Below are 23,833 nucleotides of genomic sequence, written 5' to 3'. Positions count from 1 at the left end.
CACTGGTAGACCTCCTGAGGGCCCCTGGTATTTCTGGCCTCTGTGTGACACAGAGTATTGGACTAGATGGACCATTGGCCTGATCCAACATTGGCTTCTCTTATGTTCTTATAAGAGGGAATTAGATAAGTATATGGAGCAGAGGTCCATCGGTGGTTATTAGCCACAAGGTATAGATGGGAACTCTCAGTCTGGGGCAAGTTATACTCTGTATTCTTGGTGCCTGGGGGGGGGCAACAGTGGGAGGGCTTCTAGTGTCCTGGCCCCACTGCTGGACCTCCTGATGGCCCCTGGTATTTCTGGCCACTGTGTGACACAGAGTGTTGGACTGGATGGGCCTTTGGCCTGACCCAACACTGCCGTCTCTTATGTTCTTATGAGGTCCCTTCCAACTCTAGGATTCTCTGCTTCTAAGTCCTGGGTGGCTCTGCAGAGGCAGGCAATGGCAAACCCACCTCTGAACGCCTCTTGCCTTGAAAACCCTACAGGTTCACCCTAAGTCGGCTGCTCCTTGAGGGCCCTTTCTGCCACCCCCAGATCCACCCTTCACTCAGACTCCGAGTCCCCGTATAAGCCAGCTGTTATCGAGCCAGCTGGCAAGGGATTTCCACGCCTTTCCTGTTCTCTCCCTGCTCTGCCGATTCCACGGGCCCTGCGGGGTCCTTGAGAGAGCTGCCCCTGCCGTGCTGTAATCTGGCCTCTCTCTCTTTCTCTCCATCCCAGACGAGGAGGAGGAAGAGGAAGAGGAGAGCGACGAAGAGATGCCCCAGGAACTCTCGCTCAGCTCCGCCGAGTCCAGCAGCCTCACCGCCGAGCCCATGGAGCCGCCTTCGAAGCTGGCGCGGACGGACTCGCGGGGCATCTTCGTGCAGGCGCTGCCCTCCAGCTAGAGCAGCCGGGGAGGGGGGGAGACAGACTGAACCCGTGGCCAGCCAGAGGCCAGGATGCACCTTGCGCCGCGCTGCCCTGTGATAAAAGATGAGCTATTCCCTGTCTCCAAGTGGTATGCAACGCGCTTTCATTTCACGCCGCTCTCCCTGCCCCGACAGGAGGCCGGGGCAGCCCAGGCGAGGCCCCCAGTTTGGAGCACTCGCCCCAAGGGCCCGCACAGCCCCCGGCAGCCATGAAGGTGGGGCCTGCTGTCCGTTTGGCCCCCCGGGCTGGTTGTTGCCTCTTCCCAGGTGCCTGATTTCCACAGGAGGTTGGAAACTGGGTTGCATCTTGTGTGTCCCGCCCCGCCCCTCTGTGGCTGCTTTTTGTGGCCCAAAAGGAGGAAGGGATAATTGCCCGTACCTACCCCCCCCCCCCCCCGGCTCCACTGACCCCGCCAGGCGTGGAGGAGGCTGCCCGGGAGTTGCTGCCGGTCCCGGTCCCCTGCCTTAGTTTTGTGGTTCTGGGAATTCTCGGGCTTCAGGAAGCCCAAGCCCAAGTTTGGTTCAGGATTACCCCCTTTCCGCAGGACACGGCAGGTTGGTCGTGGAGGGCCTGGACTCTTGGGTTGCTCCTTTATCGCCTTCTCTGTCTGTCAGACCAGGAAGTGAGCTCTCTCGGTCTGGCGCACGCTGTGGACGTTCAGACTGCCTCGTGCTAACGGGGGGTGGGGGTGGAGATTCTCATTTGGAGGGAGGCGAGAGCTTCCGTTCTGCGCCACCCCAGTGGTGAAGGCGCTCTCCTTGGCCCACACACAGGCCCATGAACGCGCCCATCCGCCTTTAGAATGAAGTCAGACCGTAACCCGAAGAGTGAGGAGTTGGCAGGTATTCGAGAGAAAAACTCTCAAGTTCGTAGCGCCACCGCCTCCCTGAAATCTGTGCCCGGCAGTTCGTGCAGATTCTTGGAGCTCCGTTGTCCGTGTCTTAAGCCCAGCCTCTCCCCCTTCTCACACAGACATCTCGCTTGACCCCCAAACTACACTGCTTTTTCTTTAAAGAAACGGCCGTTCCCTCTTTCCACCTGGGGGGGGGCGGCGGTACCAGCTGCTGGGTCTCAGCCGTTCCTTGCAGTTTGGGGCTGGTGGGTAGGAAGTGTGCGTCTGGGGCTCATCGGCCAGCCACACCTGCGGGGAGGGAGCCAAACACCGGGGCCAGCCGTTGCTTGGACCGCCACCGTCAAGGGTTCGGGCTCCGGAAGGATTTAACGGGAGCCCCCCCCCCCAGCTGAAAGAGGCGGCCAGAGAGCGGTTTCCACCTTCACACACACACACACCCATTCCACGTGAAGTTTTCGGGGAAAGCCAGTGCGGTCCGGAGGCCTCTCTTGGGGGATACACCATCCTTGTACCACGTTCTGCCACACTGCAAACTTTGGGTCGTCACAGAACCCTTTTGTTTCTGTAGCACGATCCGAGGCAGGCAGGCCAGTCCCGCATCCGGGAGCCGGGCACGGGGCTGCCGTCTCCCTCGATCTGGCGCTCGCAAGGAAAGAGGGAGGCCAGAGACTGCCTTGCCTGGGGTACAGGAGTGCCTGCCCCCCTTGTGCCCTTTCCTCCCCTACTGGCAACCACACAGTGCCCTACTGTGCCCCCACTGCCAGAGGAACACAGCCGACTGGCTTTCCCCGGATGCAAAGACGACTCAAAAGTACCAGGCCAGGGGGGGGGGAGGTGCAGGCAAGAGCCAGGTTGCAGAGGCGGGGGCGGGCAACTTGTGCCCCATTGGGCCGCATCACCAGCACGAAGAAGCCCCAGAAGGCACAGTCAGGCTGGAGCATCAAATGCCCTTTCTTACACTGACACGTGGATTGAACCGGGGGGGTGGAAGGCAGGTCTCGGAGCAAACCGACGGCTCTTAGCTCTGACTTCTGGACAGTTCCTCCAAGCGGTTGTATCATTTGCTCACTTGAAGGTGTTCGGGTGATATGAATGCATCCATTCCCCTCCCTGGCATGCACACAGGAATTTGGCCATCGCCTGGCATTCCAAGTCCCCCTGGCTAGTGCACGCACGTACCCTCAAAGGGGAACTTGCCTCCCCCCGCGGCCTTTCCGTTCCCAGTAACCCGCTCGCTTGCTGCAGGACGGCCTGCAAAACACTTCTCCAGATAAGTGGGTCGCGCCTCCGCTTCACTCCACAAGGCAGCCACCACGCATGGCTTTAGGGCAACCCACCCAAGCCAGCCCGGCTCTAAAGAAGGTCTCCTTTCTTAAAGATTGTTCCCCTGGCCAGGAAGTCGGCACATTTCTCCTCTTTTCAACTGGGGAAGGAGAGAGGTGCCAAACCAAAAGGCTGCCTTGAAGGGGAGGGGTCTGGGAGTGGTTTTGGGGGCACATAGAGCACCTGTCAAGTTTTTAGCTATCCTAAGGCTTGTCCCCCTCCCTTTTTGCTGGGCTCACAGCCAAGTCCCCCAACCTACACAGGACGGGCTCAGCCTTTCAGAGAAGCACCTTTGTTGACCATACAGGTCTCTCTCCGCGGTTTTCACTAACAATCCACAACCACCGCATCCTTTTTCCACCGTCGCAACCCATCTTCACAACACGCCATTCCCGGTTGTACGTTTATAAAACGGAAATCAATTTTTGTCGTCTCCGAGATGGCCGGGTGTCCAGCGGGCGGGTGACAGGGACATTCCCTGCTCCAAACCGATAAACACTTAAGGGGCGGGCGGTAGTCAAGGTCAAAGAAACGGAGCCTGTCTCTCAGGGCCTCACCTGCCCCGGCTTCTCCAGCACCTCTTTTAGCTTTAGAAAAGCCCTCTCGCAGCATAAATGGATCTTGCCGGTTTGCTCCACCTTTGCTTCTACGAGCTAGCTATTCCTTCTCCAAAGCGTGCGGAAGGGCCGATCTGCCGGTCACGCAGGACTCTATGACATGAGCGAGCTTACCTTTTTTAATTTTTTAAAATTCAGTTGCTGCCTTATCCAATGACTCACCTGCTCTCCCCCAAACCGGGATCCCCTCGTCCACCGAGCGGGCTGGATGCAGAGCACCCAGGGGGGCGACGGCTGGCTCGGCCTGCTTGCCCCATCCGGCAGGAACACGCATCGGAGAAGCCGTTCTCGCTCAGCCCACACACCCTCACCCCTTCCGTGCCAGCAAGCAAGCAAAACGGATCTGGTTACTTCCTGGGTTATTCCCTCCCCCGGGGGGGGGGGGGGGGAAGTAACCAACCTTCTGGTTTGTAACTGAATATTAGATATTCTAGTTTTAAAACAAGCAAACAAAAAAAAAATCTGTGCTTTTATATGTAATTACTAATTCTTGTTCTATAAACCACCTTCAATATTGTGAGATTTGGTGAAGATAAATTACTTGATATTTTTGGGTTTTTCAACCATCATGGCCTTATTTGTTCCGATTTTTCCAGTGTTTTAAACCTGTGAGATAGATGTTTATTGCAAAAATCTACATATTGTATAAAAATATATATTTTGTGTCAATTTTTTGTGCGGCGGCAGCGGCGGTGGCAGCTCCGGCTGCTGCACGATAGACTTCCAGTGGAGTGTGAAGAGCTTTGTAGGTGTCCCGGGCCCATCCGATGGGCAGTGCCTGTGGTCAGCTGACGTGCGTGCGTGTGCGTAGTCTAGAGTGCAAACGCTGTTTTCTACCTTTTGTAGTTCTTTCTTAAAAGAAATAAATTCAGCCGTGTTCTTTGCCTAGGATGCCGTTTCGCTCACTCTCGCCGCCATAAAACTCCACTGTCGGGGCTTAGCCGCGTGTTCCGAACTCAAAGCAGGACGGCCTCTGCGCAGATCGGCTTGGGCACAAGGTTTGAAGCAGCTGCTTTAAGGGGAAAGGGAGACGAGCACAGACATCACTAACCTGAAGCGTAGTCCCAAAAACCAAGCCGGGGTCAAGAGCCAGGAACACAGAGCCAAGTCCAAAGCTAGGGGGTCCGAAGGTCTAAGTGCAAGAACCGAGCCAGAGTGGATGCAAGCAGCACAAAGTTGACTCGTTGCTTCCACGAAGAGTACTGCCCAGAGTGTGGAGTTAAACAGCTGCTACCAATTAGCCAGCTGCACGATCGCCCAGGCTCCAGTTAGAACTCTGGGCTAGCTGAGCGTCTCCCCTGTAGCCTGGCCTCTTGTCACCTGGTTGCTAAGTTTTGCCGCAGTCGCTCCCTTACACGTGGGGGTGAGTCAGGAGGGCTTGCAATTCTTCCTTCTTCTCTGGGCCGTGTGAAGAATGCCGTTACAGGCAACTGCCAGCTAGCCTCCTCTGCTGCTTCGGAGGGGCCAGCTGCGGTTCCTTCTTGCAGCTCTGTCGGCTCTCCCTCATCCACACCCGTGACAAGGAGCATCTTAGAGGCCAATAAGATTTGGGGGGTATGAATTTGGAGAGTCAAAGCTCAGATGCTTGCAGAGTTCCATATTGCTGTTCCCCATCACACTCAACAGCTGGTGAAACCAGTGAGCCAGTCTGGTGTCGTGGTCAGGAGCGTGGACTCTAATCCAAGAGAACCGGGTTGGATTCCCCCAGTTCTCCACATGCAGCTGCCGGTGTGACCTTGGGTCAGTCACAAGTCCTCTCAGCTGTTTTCTCAAGGGCAGTCCTCAAAAGCGCGCTCTCAGCCCCGCCTACCTCACAGGGTGACTATTGTGGGGAGGGGGAGGAGATTTGTAAGCCGCTCTGAGACTCCTTTGGGTAGCAAAGGGCGGGGTATGAATCTCATCTCTTCTTATACCAGCCGCATAAGAACACAAATATGAGAGCCACCAGCCGGAGGGAAGGGTTGCAAGTGAGCTCTTCTGGAATAGTGCCTGTTACACACAAACCTGAGGAAGTCTGTTAACAGCAGAGCGTTTTGGAGGTCATTCAATCACAGGGTCGTTGTTCCAAGTCAGAAGCAACCTAGTGGCACATCAGCACACACACGTAGAGGCCTGCAGGTGGGTGGGCAGTGAGGTGAAAAGCCCCTTATTCCGTCAGAACTGGACCCAGCCTGTCGCGCTCTGTCTCAAGCCAACACGCTGTGGCGGCCACCAGTCAGAAGAGGAACAGCTCAACCCTCAGAATAGGCCACGTCTCACGGGGAAACTTCCGACTGGCGCTCTTACAGCTCAAGATGGGCAGCCATGTCTGGTCTCCAGCAGCAGAAGAGGGCAAGAGCTCAGGGGCACCTTAATGACCAACAAAATTGGTGGCGGGAGAGGAGCTGTTGTAAGTCACTGCTCACTGCTTCAGATCCCCGAAGAAGCAAGCAGTGACTCCTGAAAGCTCCTGTTGTCGTTCACGCGCATAGTCAAGTCTGACTCTTTGCAGCCCCCTGGACCACATCACGCCGGGCCCTCCTGTCTTCCGCCGTCCTCCGGAGTTTGCTCAACTTTATGTTCGTTGCATCAGTAACACTGTCTGACCACCTCATCCTTTGCCGTCCCCTTCTTCTTTGACCTTCAATCTTTCCCAGAATCAGGGTCTTCTTCTCCAGGGAGTGCTCCCTTCTCATTTGGTGGCCAGAGTATTTGAGCTTCAGCTTCAGTCTCTGGCCTTCCAGGGAACAGTCAGGGCTGATTTCACTGAGGATTGACTGATTCGATTTCCTTGCAGTCCAGGGGACTCTCAAAAGCTCCTATGCTGCCACAAATTTTAAGGTTTTAAGGTGCTACTGGACTCACACGCTTTTCTACTACTTACAGCTCCAGGAGGGCGAGAAATTCCCCTCCTGCAGCAATGGCAGATCTCGTTCAGCACCACCACCCCAGCATCTTAGCACCTCGATACGGAGTACTAGCAGTTCATGGGAAACACGTCTAAAATGCTTGTGGGTTTAAATTCACTGCTGCTCCCGCCCGATGGTAAAACAAACAGCAGAAAGCCAAAGCTGAAGGTGGGGTGGGGGGAGCGTGTTCTAGGAACCACGAGGTCCAACGGCGAGCACTCTCAACACCCGTCAGTAGACTCCCCCGCTAGAAACCCCCATCCAGAGCACAAGAACCAGCCACGAGACAGACTCAAATTTAACGTTTATTGCAGGGAACAGAAAGCCTGCTTGAGATAAACTAAAAGGTGTGTGGGGGGGGGGGAATGCACATTTGTGGCCCATCCAGGGGAGAGGGAGAGATGGCATCTAAACTTGAGGGTGGGGGGGAGAGATGGCTTTCCCAGTGAAAGCACAGAGATGCTATGTTTGGTCTCCGGCATAGACTCATGGCCCCAGACGCGTTCATGCGTCAGCATTCCAACGTAGCCCTGGGGGAGGGCGAGCCCTGGAGGAGAGACCCCCTCCCTAGAGTCTTGCTAAGTTCACACGGGCCTGCTTGCTGCGGAGGGCCCCCCGTCTGCACAGCAAAAACAGCTGCCTTCTGGGAATTCTCCGGCAGCGGCACGCTGGCCGTTCGGCTGGCCGGACTAGCCCGCCGGGAGCGGAAGGCCGTTCAGAACGCCTGGGTCAGCCTTACGGCTCCCGCCCCAGAGAGAGAGAGAGGCGACGAAGCCCAGGGTGCGGTCCCACCCAACTCAAAACGAGGCCGTCTGGCCGAGGGAGGGGGGAAATTAAAAAAAAACACGACTTTTCAACATGGAGGTAGTTGAATCCGACACGGTTATGGCAGGGAATGAACTACTGAAGCTTTCACAAGACGATCCACGTGTAGCGCTCGTTGTCTGCGAGGAATTTCAAGGAGCAGCCTGCAGGGGGGAGGAGGAGAAGAAGAAGAGATTGGATTTCTACCCCGCCCTTCACTACCCAAAGGTGTCTCAGAGCGGCTGACAAACTCCTTTCCCTTCCCCTCCCCACAACAGACACCCTGTGAGGTAGGCGGGGCTGAGAGAGCTCTGACAGAAACTGCTCTTATTAAGAACAGCTCTTATCAGAACTAGGGCTTGCCCAAGGTCATCCAGCAGCTACGAGTGCAGGAGTGGGGAATCAGACCCGGCTCTCCCAGATTGAAGTCCGCACACGTAACCACGACACCAAACTGGAGGAGGAGGGCAAGCTCGTGACATTGTGGGGCCGAAGGACGCCCCCCCCCCCCCGCAGGAAAACCCCCCCCCCCCCCGGCAGGAACACCTCCCTCCCACTGCCTCACAGGCCCCTCCAGGCGGCATTTTAGAAGGAAATCACGACCCCAAGCCAGAAGGGGGGTTTGTCTGGAACCTTCCCACTGTTATGGGAGCCACGGCCCCCTGAAGCCCCTTCCCCCCAAGGCCAAGCAGGGCAGAGCCCCGCCGATCAGGAGGAAGCCGTCTCTGTCCCGGAAGCGAGACGGGCCACCCGACTGTCCTCTCGTCAGCAGCACTGCGCTGGGAGCACAGAACCCGCGAGAGCTCCTTGGAAGACCTGTCCTCTTCTGAAGAGCAGGGAGAGACGAGGCCCTGCAGGAGTGGACAAGCCTTACTCTGGCTATCTTGGGTGTCTCTGCATCGGCTTGGCGCAGGCTGGCGGATGGCGCTGCTGGGCTGTCTAACAGCGGCCTTGGGGGAGGTCCCATGGAGCCAAGCACAGGAGAGCCGGCAGATTACCTTTATGAAGGGCCTCGTTGGTCATTCTGTTGACGTAGCGACCGCTGCTCTCGGGCACCAGCCACTTCATCACCATGTCCACGCAGCTCTTCCGGTAAGAGCTCCACACACTGCCGCTGAGGGAGAGAGGAGGAGGAGGAAGAAGAAGAAGAGATGATTGGATTTATACCCTGCCCTTCACTACCCAGAGGAGTCTCAGAGCAGCTGACAATCTCCTTTCCCTTCCCCTCCCCACCACAGACACCTTGTGAGGTAGGCGGGGCTGAGAGAGCTCTCTCAAGGACTGCCCTTGAGAGAACAGCTCCAAAAAAACTTGTCACTGATCCAAGGTCACCCAGCAGCTGCATGTGGAGAAGTTGGGAATCAGACCTGGTTCTCCCAGATTAGAGTCTGCACACTTAACCACTGCACCAAACTGGCTCACCTTGATGAAGAGGTGTCTTTAAGCGCCCCCCCCCCCCCGGCCAAGGTCTCCGCAGGTCCCTCGACCCACCTCTGCAGAACACGGAGCCCAAAGCCCCCAGAGGGGAGAAGGCATGCCTGCCTCCCCCTTCCTGCTGCCTTGGGGGCACCTGGTGGGCCTGGATCTGTCGCCTCCGAGAATAGCGTCAGAGCAGGGATGACTGAGCAGCGGCTCTTGGCCGGTTCCCCTAAGTTCCCTCGACCGCTTGCGGGGCAAAACCCACCATCCTGGTCTACCCCTCTCCAAGGCTCCCTCTAAGCTGTGGGGTCTTCAGAGCAAAAATTCTACTTTGTGAGCTACCGACATTCAAGTTGTGAGCGAGCGATTTGGCTGCTGCATAAACTAGTTTGCTCTGGAGCCCTCCTTCTGTGAGCCGGAGGCTAAAAAACTGTGAGCTAGCTCACACTCACTCAGCTTAGAGGGAACACTGCGCCCTCTCCCCACTCAACAAAAGAGGAATTTGGCCAGCCAAAGGACTTCTCCAAAGAAAGCAGTGCAACCACAACAAAGAGGGCAGGCATAGAAATGAAGGGAAGCCAAGAACTGCAGAGTGGGGGGAGTGGCTTGGGTCGAGCTGGAGTTTGTCCGGCCAAAGTCTGTCTTGCCCATCTGGCCGGGAAGATGTTGGCACAGCATCCCCAGCAAGCACTGGAACGAGCTGCCTGAGACGGGCGCCTGCTGAGGGAAGGACAGCCCGCACTGCCCAGCTGTATCCTACCTGGTCTGCCCTTTGACCTCGGTGAGATCCCCCACGCTGACGGTGACAAAGACCCCCGTGTTCAGGTCCCACGCCACTTTGAGGCTGGTGTGATAGGTCTTTGGCCTGCAAGGGGGTTTGGACGCAGGGAGAAAAGAAAATGAAGAAGAAAAAGAGAAGGGATTGGATTTATACCCTGCTCTTCACTACCCGAAGGAGTCTCAGAGCGACTTACAAACTCCTTTCCCTTCCCCTCCCCACCACAGACACCCTGTGAGGTAGGCGGGGCTGAGAGAGCTCTCTCGGGGACTGCTTTTGAGAAAACAGCTCTGAGAGAACTTGTGACTGACCCAAGGTCACACTGGCAGCTGCAGGTGGAGGAGCGGGGGATCCAACCCGGTTCTCCCAGATGAGAGTCCACGCTCCTTGCCACTGCACCAAACTGGCTCTCTCTAATTTAGATGTGAAACTCAGTAAATTCCTGAACGCAAAAACTGTCCCTGTCAAGGAATAGTACATTCAAGCATGTGATGTTTTGAAAATCACCACCCCTACCAGATATTCCCCAAGACTGCTCCAGAACTTCAGTCCTTCAGAGTCCGGTGGCCAATTAATCTTGGTGCTCAACCCTAAAGCTTCTCTTCAGACTGAAAGGGGCCTGGCGACCGAGGGCCAGATCTTAATGCAGGGTTGCTGTGCAGACTACAAGGAAGCAACAACACTGGGGGAAAACAGAATGGTGATCCCACTCAAGCACTCAAGATATGTAAGCAAATGCAGAGTCACTTTTATACTCGTCACTTTTATGACTGCTCCACTGCTATTAGCATTGTAACTTGCAGCGTCCTAATGAATGTTCCTTGGCTACCAGCAGTATCAATTGTACTGTCTTGTTATATATCACTGAGATATTGTACAGTATTGGCTATTATGCCTTGTATGTAATTTTGTATATTTTGGGATAGTAAGTAAAGGTTCCCTTGCTTGAAAGCCAGTCGAGTCCGACTCTAGGGTTGCGGTGCTCATCTCCGTTTCAAAGCCGAAGAGCCAGCGCTGTCCGAAGACTTTTTCCGTGGTCATGTGGCCGGCATGACTAAACACTGAGGCGCACGGAACGCTGTTCCCTTCCCACCAAAGTGGTACCTATTTATCTACTTGCAATTTCTGGCTTTCGAACTGCTAGGTTGGCAGGAGCGGGAACTAGAGACGGGAGCTCACTCCGTCATGCGGCACTCGGGTCTCGAACTGCTGAACTACTGACCTTCCACAGCCTGCAGTTCAGTGTCTTAACCACTTGTGCCACCGCAGCTAGTACCTGAGTATAAAAGTGACTGCATTTGCTTACATATCCGAGTGCTTGAGTGGGTTCACCATTCTGTCTCCCCCCAGTTTTGTCCCTTCCTTGTAGTCCTTGCACCGGGAGGTCTGTTTCCTTTGCTTTGGGTTGCTGTGCAGAGGCAGGCCAGGGCAAACCGCCTCTGCTCGCCTCTCGCCTCGACCGGGACGGCCCCGGCTAGCCCGCTATCTCACTGTGAATCCAAATCGAGGGCGTTTCAGCAGGTGACGTGGTCTCTGGGCGGGGGAGAGCGTTAAGGGAGGCCCAGCACGAGCCCGGCAGACTCACCGGAGCTGTCCCTCTTCGTCGGGGGAAGGAAAGGCGAGGAGTAGGAGTCCAATATTGATGATCACTTGGTTGGTTTCTGGACACACCTGGGGAGACGAATTCAGCAACTGGCAAATTACGCTACTTGGGACCAACGCTCCCTTCTAAGCTGTGGAGCCTTGTGAGGGAAAACTCTACTTTGTGAGCTGCCGGCATTGAAGTTGTGAGCGAGCGATTGGGCTGCTGCAGAAATAACTGTGCTCTGGAGCCCTCCTTCCTGAGCCGAGACAAAAAATGTGTGAGCTGGAGGCTAAGAAACTGTGAGCGAGCTCACACTAACTCAGCTTAGAGGGAACACTGGTTGTAAGCCAATGCACCCTCTATGCTGTGGAGTCTTGTGAGCAAAAAACTCTACTTTGTGAGCTGCCGGCATTAAAGTTGTGAGCGAGCGATTTGGCTGCTGCATCAATCAGTTTGCTCTGGAGCCATCCGTCCTGAGCGGAGACAAAAAATGTGTGAGCTGGAGGCTAAGAAACTGCGAGCTAGCTCACACTAACTCAGCTTAGAAGGGACACTGGTTGTAAGGCAATGCACCCTCTAAGCCAGTGGTTCTCAACCTTCCTAATGCTGCGACCCTTTAATACAGTTCCTCATGTTATGGTGACCCCAAACCATAAAATTATTTTCGTTGCTATCATAAGACCATCGAAAATTTGTGTTTTCCGATGGTCTTAGGCAACCCCTGTGAAAGGGTCGTTCGACCCCCAAAGGGGTCGCGACCCACAGGTTGAGAACCGCTGCTCTAAGCTGTGGAGTCTTGTGAGCAAAAACTCTACTTTGTGAGCTGCCGGCATTAGAAGAAGAAGGAGAGATTGGATTCATACCCTGCCCTTCACTACCCAAGGGAGTCTCAGAGCAGCTCACAAACTCCTTTCCCTTCCCCTCCCCACAACAGACACCCTGTGAGGCAGGTGGGGCTGAGAGAGCTCTGACAGAAACTGATCTTTTTCAAGGACAGCTCATCAGAACTATGGCTTGCCCAAGGACATCCAGCAGCTGCAAGTGGAGGAGTGGGGAATCAAACCCGGTTCTCCCAGATTAGAGTCCGCGCACTTAACCACTGCACCAAACTGGCTCATTAAAGTTGCAAGTGAGCGATTTGTCTGCTGCATCAATCAGTTTGTTCTGGAGCCATCCTTCTTGCGCTAGTCGAATGTGTGAGCCGGAGGCTAAAGAACCGTAAGCTGGCTCACACCAGCTCAGCTTAGAGGCGACAGGGCTTGGGACTCAAGCGGCACTTGGTTGCGTTCAGGCTAAGCGTCGGCAGAACCCCCCGCCCAACGCGCTCCTGGACAGACAGCGCTGAGGCCCAGGCGGGTGTTCCTCCCGGCAAGCTTTGGGCTTTCAGCCACTCTGACAGTCGGGGGTGAGGTGAGAGAACACACCAGGGGCCCCCACAACCTCCCAGAGCCTGCAGGCACCGCAGGGATCTTGTGGGGGGATGTGGAGCGCTGCTTAACATGGCTCCGGCAGGAGGTGGCGCCAAACCCCAAACGGCTGCCACACAAGACAGGGCCCAGTGGAATACCTCCTCCTGGCCGTTCTCGGGAAGAAGGAAAGCCTGAAGAAACAATGGGAATCGTTCCTCGGCTGAGGAAATCCTAGGGGCCGACGAGCCCGCCTGATCCTCCAGCAGCTGACGTGGAAAACCCTTTTGTTTGAATAAAGGCAGCTCGCAACAAGCCCAGCCTTGCAACGGTCCCTCTCGCTTTCTGAAAAGCCTGCTGGGCACCAAGGGAAGTCCTTGCAGGCGTCATGGCGCCCCTGGGCACCATGTTGGGGAACCCTGGAATAGGCTGTCCTGAGGGATGCTGTTAAGGGGTTATCCTCAAATGATCCGGTCATTTCTCTTTCTACCTCCCCCACCGTACCACCACCACCCCCAAGCACCAGGGGCTGCAACAGCCCGGGCTCCCGGGCTCAAGAGCGTGGCAGGGACCCCTCCCTTTGTGAACCGAAAGAAGTCTTTAGGGCTATCCCCCTCACGTCCCTCCTGAGTACCTCTCCTGAGCAAGGCTCCCTCCAAGCTGTGGAGTCTTGTGAGCAGAAATTCTACTCTGTGAGCCACTGGCATTAAAGCTGTGAGCGAGCCATTTGGCTGCTGCAGAAATCAGTTTGCTCTGGAGCCCTCCTTCCTGAGCTCAGACAAAAATGTGTGAGCCGGAGGCTAGAAAACTGTGAGCTCGCTCACACTCACTCAAGCTTAGAGGGAACACTGCTCCTGAGCCATACAGGAATTAGCCCCTTCCCGGGAAATGAGCGGTAAAGAACAGCTGCAGACTTTGTATTCCAGAACTGGCAGAAAGATGTTTTTGGCCCCCCCCCCAACTCAAACGTCAGGAGGCCTTAATGTGTAACTGATCGGGCTGCAAAACCAGCCAGCGCGAGAGGGATGCGGGTAACGTAAGAAGGGCAGTGCCAGATCAGCCGACCAGCGGCCTCTCTGGTCCAGCATCCTACTTCACACAGCAACCAAACACGCACTGCTGCTGCTCTGCACTGCTGTTATTCAGAGTGTTGCAACCTCTGTGCTTTCCTTTCACGGTGGGAGCCAGCAGCCACTACAGGACCCACCCCACGTGAAGGGTTCAAGCCCCTCTTGTAGCCTAAGTCCCACAAGAATACTAAAGGAAAGGCTCCTACGCATTTCCAGCTCAGAAGAGAACATTAAACTGGCAGGTCAATGCAAGAGGCTCGTGGTTAAAGATGCTTCTGCAGCGTACGCCAGCCAGAAATTTCCTGGCCGCTGTCCTTCCACGAAACTCGGGCGAACTACTGAGAATTCCACTACTTGGAACACCCTGAAAAAGGAACGGGCCGTCTGAACGGGTGCCTGGGACGTTCCTACCTCCAAGATGACGATGTCGTAGTCGCTGAAGGAGCAGAACTGCTTGGACCACGAGGCGTCGTTCCGGATGACCTCGTTGATGACGTACTCGAAATCCAGCGTGAGCTGCTCCACCGTCAGATACTGGCCCTGGAAAGAGAGCCAAAGATGTGGCTTCCGTCCAAGGCAGGCGTCTGCGCCTCCTGTCCCTCTCAAGAGCCTCCTCTTCGGGCAGAGATTTATGGCAGGCCTAGAACAGCGCGCTCCACCGCCAGCTCCAGGGACCTGCCAACAGTTCTCTCTTTTTCCCAATCCCATTTCCCCCCTAAGAGACCCGGCGATGTTTTGACTGCAATGGCATTTTCACAATCCTAAAAAGGTCACGGTATGAACAGCGGTTCAATGCTGGGCTGACTGACCATAAAGAAGAAGAAGAGACTGGATCTATACCCTGCCCTTCACTCGGAGTCTCAGAGCGGCCTACAACCTCCTTTCCCTTCCCCCTCCCCACAACAGACACCCTTGTGAGGTCGGTGAGGCTGAGAGAGCTCTGCCAGAAACTGCTCTTTTTCAAGGACAGCTGTGCCAGAACTATGGCTTGCCCAAGGGGAGAAGTGGGGAATCACACCCAGTTCTCCCAGATTAGAGTCCGTGCAGGGCTCTTTTTGTAGCAGGGACTCCTTTGCATATTAGGCGACACACCCCCTAATGTAGCCAATCCTCCAAGAGCTTACAGTAGCCCCTGTAAGAAGAGCTCTGTAAGTTCTTCGGCTGAAGCGGCTCCAAGTCAAAGCACTGTCCATGAAAGAAGATAAATGGGAGACCCGTCTCAGACACAGAAACGGCAGATAAAAACACTGAACTGAAAGCAGGAGGAAGGGTATGAAACAAAGAGGGGTGGGGAGAAGGTGCACAAGACGCCTTTGGACGGATAGCGACTGTTAGATGAATTCTATGTGTTTCAGTGTCCTGGGGGAAGGTCGCGGTGGGGAGGGCCCTCCAAACATGGACATGCCACCTAAAGCGCCTCGTCTCTGGTAGCCCCCCCACACACACACCTTCTTTCGTATTCTCTCGGTGAAGGCCACCGATAGGACCTGAATTTTGAACTGCTGTGGTATGAAACAAAGAGGGGTGGGGAGAAGCAGCGCAAGACGCCTTTGGACAGAGAGTGATTGTTAGATGAATTCTACGTGTTTCAGTGTTCCTAGGGGAAGGTCGCTTCTGGCAAGATTCAAAATGACACGAAATCTTCAAGTATGTTCCAATCAGCTAGGAATCAGGCTCTGATCAGACCTCGTGTCATCTATTGCATGCTTTCTTCTGGAAACTCTTCTCTGCACAGAAGGTGACTGCATCAATCTGAAGAGAGACTTGTACTTTCAAGGTCGATTAGGTCACGAGTCAATTGGTGCAGTTGTCATTGATGCATGGTGGCAAAACTATTTGTTCTGCGTTTTCATTTTGGTTGCAAGTAGTCTCGAACTCCTGACCTACTGACCTTCCATAGCCTGCAGTTCAGCGTCTTAACCACTTGAGCCACCGCAGCTCCTCCTTCTTTCTTTCCCCCCACCTTCTTTCGCATTCTCTCGGTCAAGGCCACCGACAGGACCTGCATTCTGAACTGCTGTAACTTCACGCAAAACTAGCCTGTCCTGTTTAAAACATCATCTACTCCAGGGGTGGCCAAACTGTGGCTCCGGAGCCGCCTGCGGCGCTTTCACACCACCCTCGGCTCTTTCACACATCCTGGGCGGCTCCCGGCAGGGCGGCTGGGGAAGCGAAGGGCAGGCATGCCTCCTCGATCGGTCTTCCCTTCCCCAGCCAGGGTTCCCCTCCCTGGGTAGGCTTGGGGGGGGGGAGCAGAGAAAGAAAGCATTCTCAATCCCCCACCCCCCTTTCCGGCCAGCTTGGAGAAGGCATTTGTCTCTTTAAGTCCCTTCGCCAAGCCAGCTGGTGGGGGGGGGGCGCCTTGGAGGATGCATTTAAAGTTACAGTTGCTTTCTTTCCACCTCTCCCTCCCTCCCCCATCTAGTTGCTTTCTTTCCACCTTCCCTTCTCTTTCTCCCTTCCCTTCTTTCTCTTGCTTCCTTCCCCCTCCCTCCCTCCATCTCCTCTCTCTTTCTTCCCACCTTCTTCATTCTTTCTTTCCACCTCTCTCTCTCAGACAAATAAATATAATTAGCAAACAAATAAATATCATTGGACAAATAAATATTATCAATACCTGTTTTTACCCCTTTTGTTCTTATTTCCGGCAGTCTCATTTAATTTTTACCAAAAAGCACATCTGCATATTTTCCAATTAAAAACATTCATGTAATATTTATTCATGCCTTGCGGCTCTCAAACACCTGATGTTTATTCTATGTGGCTCATGTTGAGGGAGTTTGGCCACCCCTGATCTGGGATAAGTACCTTAAGTGTAGATAAAGGGAGACTGCACGTTTTCACCTTTTCTTTGTACTCCTGAATAGCCTGTTCGTATAGTTATTTATTCATTTTTTAAACCTTATATTTTGCATGCTCCAAGCCTGATCTCTGGAAACACACCACGCCTATTTTGGGTGTAGTGGTTAAGTGCGCGGACTCTAATCTGGGAGAACCGGGTTTGATTCCCCACTCCTCCACTTGCACCTGCTGATGTGACCTTGGGTCAGTCACAAGCTGTCAGAGCTGTCCTTGAAAAAGAGCAGTTTCTGTCAGAGCTCTCTCAGCCCCACCCACCTCACAGGGTGGGGAGGGGAAGGGAAAGGAGTTTGTCGGCCACTCTGAGACTCCCTTGGGTAGTGAAGGGCGGGGTAGAAATCCAAACTCTTCTCTTCTCTATTTGGTCGTGCGGTGACGCGGAGGGGCAGCGAGTCAACTCACCACCCTCAGAGCAGGACTGCTCAATCGGCTGCCTCTGCACTCGCCTGAAGGAGAGAAGCGGGAGGGGCGCCAACTAGGCGGAGCCTCTAAAAGGGCAACGCAGGTACAGAGTGCGAGATACGGGACTCAGATCAGCAGGAGAGACTCTCAGAGTTGCTGGTGGCAGCAGGGATTATTTATTTCTGGTGTCTTCCTCGGAGTAAGGGAAAGGGGCAAAATTGCCCAGCAGTGACTTGGGATGTTTGCTGGCTTTTCTAACCTCCTGCGGATCAGACCGTAGGAACATGGGACCTTGTGAGTCTTGTTACTTCACACCTCCAATCTGAGGCAGACCTGCTCCGACTCTCTTACGTCAGTGGTGCTCCTTTAGCACAGGCCGGGGGGGTCGCGGGGCACCAACCAAGCCACACAAGCCCCGGGGAGAAAAGAACTGGGCACAGTTCTGGTCCCCACACTTCAAAAATGATATTACAACACTGGAAAAGGTGCAGGAAAGGGCAACTGATATGATTAAGGGTTGCTCACAAGACTCCACGGCTTAGAGGGAACATTGGCTCTGACTCTCTTACGTCAATGGTGCTCCTTTGGCACAGCCCGGGGGGTGTCGGGGGGCACCAACCAAGCCGCACACTCATAAGCCCTGGGGAGAAAAGGACTGGGCACAGTTCTGGTCCCCACACTTCAAAAATGATATTACAGCACTGGAAAAGGTGCAGGAAAGGGCAACTGATAGGATTAAGGGTGTGACAAAATGGCATTTACCTGGGTGTGCACGATGGAGGCCGTCTGTAGTTGGCGTTTAAAATGGTTCCCCATAAGGGTAAGTGGCCTGTCGTGCCGGACGGGGCCCTGCAGGGCTAACCCTCACCGGGTTGACTGGGACTTCCTCATTTGCCTGGCTACATTTCCCAGAAGTGCTAGGGGAAAAGAGCAGGAAAATCTGGACACACCCCAGGGGCGGAGCCAGGGAGATAAAGGCTTTGGCTCCTGAGGGGGGAGTTCAGTCTCTCAGCCTGGTCTTCAGCCTTTGGGCTCAGCGTGGAGGGCAGCTTCGAGGGAGCGGACAGGTGGGGGCTCCTGTGACCTCAAGCTCCAGGGCCTCCAGACCACTATCAACCGTGGCGGACAGCCGGGAGGGCAACAGTACCAGTGACCAGTCCTGAGGGAGGGCTGGAGGGGTTTCTCCACAACAACAGGAGGGGGGAAGCAAAACCCATCCTGAGGCCCACAGCCTCCAGAGATAGTGAGGGTGTGTGTGTCGGGGACAGAGGAATGGCGGTTTAAATCGTGTTTATTTTCTGCCCAGGCTGTGTTCATGTGCTCGTGTTGATTTTCTGCGCTTAACTTGTAAATAGTTAAAATAAATCTTCTTTTTGGAATTCTAAGACCTGGTGTGCCTTGACCACTTAGTCCTCCCCGCGCAGCGCATTACCAGAAGGGAACCCAAACAGGCCCAAATCAGAGGGGTTGCCAACTCTCCAGGGGAAAGATTATGATACCAACTTCCCAAGGGTGGGGGAATCAGCCAGAGGGGTCTCACCGACCCTCTAGGAAGGCGGTGTCAATCCAGTGAGTGGTGGCAGCGTGTAACGAAGGGAAATAGCCCCACCGGGCAGGGTGGGAAGGCAAAAACAGGGGCTTGCGAGCCACAGAATGGCTGCTCAGTCTCCCAGGGCTGAGGGTGGGTCCCCGTTTCGCCACAAAGGGGATGGAACACCTTCCGTATGAAAGAAAGGTTGAAGAGGTTAGGGCTCTTTAGGCTGGAGAAACGACAATTTGAGGGGTGCAAAGTGATGCACATTGGAGCCAAAAATCCTTTCTATAAATACATGCTGATGGGTCCAAACTGGCAGAGACTGACCGAGAGAGAGATCTTGGACCCATAGTAAACTCACTGAAAATGTCGAGACACTGCGCAACTGCAATAAAAAAGACCAATTCTATGCTGGGGGTTATTAGGAAGGGAACTGAAAACAAATCAGCCAGTATCATCATGCCCCTGTATAAATTGACGGTGCGACCCCATTTGGAGTACTGTGTACAGTTCTGGTCACCACACCTCCGAAAGGATATTATAGCATTTGGAAAAGTGCAGAAAAGGGCAATTAGAATGATAAAAAGGGTTCAGAACACTTTCCCTATGAAAAAAGGTTAAAACGCTTAGGGGTCTTTAGCTTGGAGAAACGACGGCCAAGGGGTGACATGATCGAGGTTTATAAGATGATGCATGGGAAAGAGCAGGTAGAGAAAGAAGTCCTTTTCTCCCTTTCTCACAATACAAGAAGTCGTGGGCACTCCATGAAATTGCTGAGCGGTCGGGTTAGAACGGATAAAAGGAAGCCCTTCTTCACCCAAAGAGTGATTAACACATGGAATTCACTGCCACAAGAGGTGGTGGCGGCTACAAGAATGGACGGCTTCAAGAGCGGATTGGACAAAGAATATGGAGCAGAGGTCCATCAGTGGCTATTAGCCACGAGCTATGGATAGGAACTCTCGGTCTGGGGCAAGGGATGCTCTGTATTCTTGGTGCTTGGGGGGGGGGCAACAGTGGGAGGGCTTCTGGAGTTGTGGCCCTGCTGGGGGGAAACCTCCTGATGGCACCTGGGTTTTGGCCACTGTGTGACCCAGAGTGTTGGACTGGATGGGCCAGTGGCCTGATCCAACATTGGCTTCTCTTGTGTTCTTATGTTAAATCTGATGACAGCAGCTTTGACCCTTGGAAATTTATACCCCAGAAATCTCTCTGGCCTCTACAGTGCTACTGAAAGCAAATCCAGCTGTTCCAGCGACCGAAGTTGAACCTACCCAGTCAGTTCACACGAAGGCTCTCCCTTGCCGTGTTCTGCCGAGCAACACACGTTACCGCTTATGTCAAACAATCAACAAGCACCATTGTTTCAGCAATGGCAGACAGGAAGTTTATTCATTCAATTGGTCTTCCCTTGAAAATCTGTCTTCCTGAGCTGGGCTCTTGTGATCTACAGCCAAGCCAACCTCTAACATCCAGTTTTGCTACCAATGCTGGATTTCACGTCAAGAATGCCTCAATCAAACCAGCGTCTCCTCTGGCAGCAGCAGAGGGCTCTTCAAAAACCACCCTCACCTGACAGACGGCCCTCTCTTTCAGGAGCTTCAGGTTTCTTCCTCGCAAGTCTGTCACGACAAATGGCAAAGAGATCTTGTCGTCCTCGTATTCTGAAAGGAGAAACAGTGAAAGGCCTGGCGGAGGAGGACTGCACAGAGAGGCCATCGAAACAGGCCTCGTGAAAAATGACGTTCCTTTACAGAAAGCGTGGAGAGACGGAGATGTAAAGTTTTTTGGGAAATGTGGAGGCCATGGGAGGAGTTTTTCCCTGGGAAAAAGACAGAGCTGCTGCGGGGAAAACTGAAATACATGCAATACGTACACCTGTTCGGTGTCGTGGTTAAGTGTGCGGACTCTAATCTGGGAGAACCGGGTTTGATTCCCCACACCTCCACAAGCAGCTGCTGGATGACCTTGAGCAAGCCACAGTTCTGTCAGAGCTGTCCTTGAAAGAGCAGTTTCTGTCAAGAGCTCTCTCAGCCCCACCTGCCTCACGGGCAGTGTTCCCATTAAGCTGAGTTAGTGTGAGCTAGCTCACAGTTTTTTAGCCTCCAGCTCGCACATTTTTGTCTCAGCTCAAGAAGGATGGCTCCAGAGCAAACTAATTTATGTAGTAGCCACATCTCCCGCTCACAACTTTAATGCCAGCAGCTCACAAAGTACGATTTTTGCTCACAGGACTCCACACAGCTTAGAGCAGTGGTGGTGATGGCACGGGTGCCAGAGGTGGCACTCAGAGCCCTCTCTGTGGGCACGCGTGCCATCGCCCCAGCCAGGCCCAGACCATCATTAAAGTGTCAAATTCTCTGCCAAATAATTTTAAGTAAATGAAAGCATTTGGGATTGCTTTCCTTACTTTGTTTGGATCATCTTAAGTTAATGTATGAGTTGTTTGTTCTAAAGTAAAACCTCGGTATTCAGGTTAAATTGCCGTGTTGGCACTTTGTGATAAATAAGTGGGTTTTGGGTCGCAGTTTGGGCACTCGGTCTCTAAAAGGTTCGCCAACACTGGCTTAGAGGGAACATTGCTCACAGGATGTCTGTTGTGGGGAGGGGAAGGGAAAGGAGATTTGTAAGTCGCTCTGAGACTTCCTTGGGTAGTGAAGGGCGGGGTATAAATCCAATCTCTTCTTCTTCCTATCAAACCTAAAGTTTTTTACTAATTGAACTACAAGAAATGCTTCACTTATGGCTTAGTTAGCTGATAAAACTGTACTGTTGGACATATTTATGGAATTTCAAAGTACAAATGCCTTTATTTCTTAACGAGATTGCAAGCACACCCAATAGTTGAGAAAGCTCTGCAAGCTGCTCCACCCTATGTTACACAGCACGCATATCTTCAACTTTTGCCATATGAAAGGTGGGCAAAAAATAAAAGTTGAAAGGTAGGAGAATTCTGCAGTGAACAAAAGAAAACCCTCCCTCTGCTATGGAAGCTTGCTGGGTAACCATCGGCCAGTCAGACACTTTCAGCCTAGCCTACCTCACAGGGCTGTCGTGAGATTCAGCTGGGTGGCCGTGTGGGTCTGAAGCAAGAGAACAAAATTTTACTCCGGCGGCACCTTTAAGACCAACAAGGTTTTATTCCGAGCATGCACCCGAAAGCTTATATCCAGAATTAAATTCTGCTGGCCTCAAAGGTGCCACTGGACCCACAGAGTCGTTGTGAGGATAAAAATGGAGCCCCCACTGGGGAGAAGAGTGGGGTATAAATGAAGGAGAAGAAGAGGAGATTGGATTTATACCCCGCCCAGTGTTCCTGCTAAGCTCAGTTAGGGTGAGCCAGCTCACAGTTTTTTAGCCTCCGGCTCACAGATTTTCGTCTTAGTTCAGGAAGGAGGTGGCTCCAGAGCAAACTCATTTATGCAGCAGCCAAATCGCTCGCTCACAACTTTAATGCCAGGAGGTAACAAAGAGTTTTTGTTCACAAGACTCAACAGCTTAGAGGGAGCGTTGATTTTCTCCACCCTTCACTCGGAGTCTCAGAGCGGCTGACAAACTCCTTTCCCTTCCCTTCCCCACGACAGACACCCTCGGGGCTGAGGGAGCTCTCTTGAGGACTGCCCTTGAGAGGACAGCTCTGAGAGAACTGTGGCTTGCCCAAGGTCACCCAGCAGCTGCAAGTGGAGGAGTGGGGAACCAAACCCGGTTCTCCCAGATGAGAGTCCGTGTGCTCCTAACCACGACACCAAAGGTTGAGATGGTATGTTCTGCTGGTGCCTGCTCAAAGCCTTTCTCTGCAGGTATGTCAGCCCTATAGGAGAGCCTTCCGGAAGGAGCTACAAGGACTTTACTTCTCTTGGATTTTCATAAAGGCTGCGAGACAAAACTCTTGCAACCCTCTGAAGTCTCTTGATGGCTTCTACAGTCTGTTGGTTCTAAGGGGCATCATTGCCGTACGGATTTTATTTCTTAGACTTCTGCCCGTTTCAGTCCTCTGACGTTTTAAACTGCCTGTGATTTATATGGCTTTTAATCTAGCCCCTTCGGACCCCAGCTGTCTGAGAGAAAGGCAAAGTTCTTAACAGACACACATCGACAGAAAGCAGAACCAACTTCCAAACACTTCTGTCAAGACGACTTCCCAACCACAGCTGCAAAGGTCCCTGGGGCAGCCACACGGAGGTCTCCTAACCCGCTACCGGACTTGCGTAAGAAGGGAAAAGCCACAGGACTTGAAGACACAACGAGAAGTCGGAGCTGCTGGCGGGCGTGCCATGAGGCAGAACTTATCAAAGGCCTGAGGTTGAGAAAAGCTTTGGAAGCACTGGAAAAGCACCGGAAAAAGTGCAGAAAGGGGCAACTAGATTGATAAAAAGGGTTGGAACACTTTCTCTATAAAGAGAGGCTAAAGCGCTTGGGGCTCTTTAGCTTGGAGAAACGACGGCTGAGGGGTGACATGATCGAGGTTTATAAGGTTATGTGTGTAGCGCGGAGCGTTGAATTGACCTTAGACCAAATGCGCAGTTATGCCAGCTGAGTGCTAGCAATAGCAAGCCACACAGACACAGTGCTGTGCGTAACTATTTACAGTTTATTTACATATATATATATTTTCTGGAGCTCACTGACAAAGTGCTCCGCAATACAGTCATAGAGGAGAAGGAGAATAACTTGCAGACACTATACATTTATATACAAGCTACAGCCAATCAGCACACACCACTGAGTCATTGTTACTGATCTGTTCAGCTCCTGCTTGAACCGGTCTCTTCTGGCCTCTGTGGCTCTCATAGCTGTCATCTAGATGGGTGAGATCACCAGGTCTGATGTCTTACCTAGGCATGTATGCCAACAATGTGTAGGATAGAGTAGGTAGAGAAAGAAGTCCTTTTCTCCCTTTCTCACAATACAAGAACTCCTTGTGGGCACTCCATGAAATTGCTGAGTGGTCAGGTTAGAACGGATAAAAGGAAGTACCTCTTCACCCAAAGAGTGATTAACATGTGGAATTCACTGCCGCAGGAGGTGGTGGTGACTACAAGCATGGACGGCTTCAAAAGGGAATTGGATAAACACATGGAGCAGAGGTCCCTCAGTGGCTATTAGCCACGAGCTATGGATAGGAACTCTCAGTCTGGGGCAAGGGATGCTCTGTCTTCTTGGTTGTTGGGGGGGGGGTCAACAATGGGAGAGCTTCTAGTGTCTTCCCGGCCCCACTGCTGGACCTTCTGATGGCACCTGGTATTTTTGGCCACTGTGTGACACAGAGTGTTGGACTGGTGGGGCCATTGGCCTGATCCAACATTGGCTTCTCTTATGTTCTTATAAGAGGGAATTGGATAAACATCTGGAGCAGAGGTCCATCAGTGGCTCTTAGCCA

At 53.3% G+C, this 23,833-nt stretch overlaps 2 protein-coding genes across 2 annotated transcripts in view; one reads left to right on the top strand and one right to left on the bottom strand.

The window, feature by feature from the left end:
* The window catches only part of RFX1 (regulatory factor X1), an 86,767-nt gene extending 85,804 nt beyond the window's left edge, over positions 1–963 (top strand). Inside the window, 1 exon segment of the mRNA XM_015419521.1 lies at positions 724–963. Coding sequence (XP_015275007.1) covers positions 724–890 — 167 coding nt within the window. The 3' untranslated portion in view covers positions 891–963.
* Positions 964–6,982: 6,019 nt separating this feature from the next.
* DCAF15 (DDB1 and CUL4 associated factor 15) overlaps positions 6,983–23,833 on the bottom strand; it is a 39,080-nt gene continuing 22,229 nt past the window's right edge. Inside the window, exons 9-14 of the mRNA XM_015419520.1 lie at positions 20,026–20,117; positions 14,070–14,198; positions 11,183–11,268; positions 9,580–9,684; positions 8,399–8,514; positions 6,983–7,564 (exon numbers count right to left, since the gene is read on the bottom strand). Coding sequence (XP_015275006.1) covers positions 7,509–7,564; positions 8,399–8,514; positions 9,580–9,684; positions 11,183–11,268; positions 14,070–14,198; positions 20,026–20,117 — 584 coding nt within the window. The 3' untranslated portion in view covers positions 6,983–7,508. The remainder of the gene's footprint in view (positions 7,565–8,398; positions 8,515–9,579; positions 9,685–11,182; positions 11,269–14,069; positions 14,199–20,025; positions 20,118–23,833) is intronic.

The sequence above is a fragment of the Gekko japonicus genome, unplaced genomic scaffold, assembly GCF_001447785.1.
Source record: "Gekko japonicus isolate JY-2015 unplaced genomic scaffold, Gekko_japonicus_V1.1 scaffold872, whole genome shotgun sequence".
Taxonomy (NCBI): Eukaryota; Metazoa; Chordata; class Lepidosauria; order Squamata; family Gekkonidae; genus Gekko; species Gekko japonicus.
Note: the sequence above shows the minus strand (reverse complement) of the source record. Positions and strands in the feature narration are given on the sequence as shown.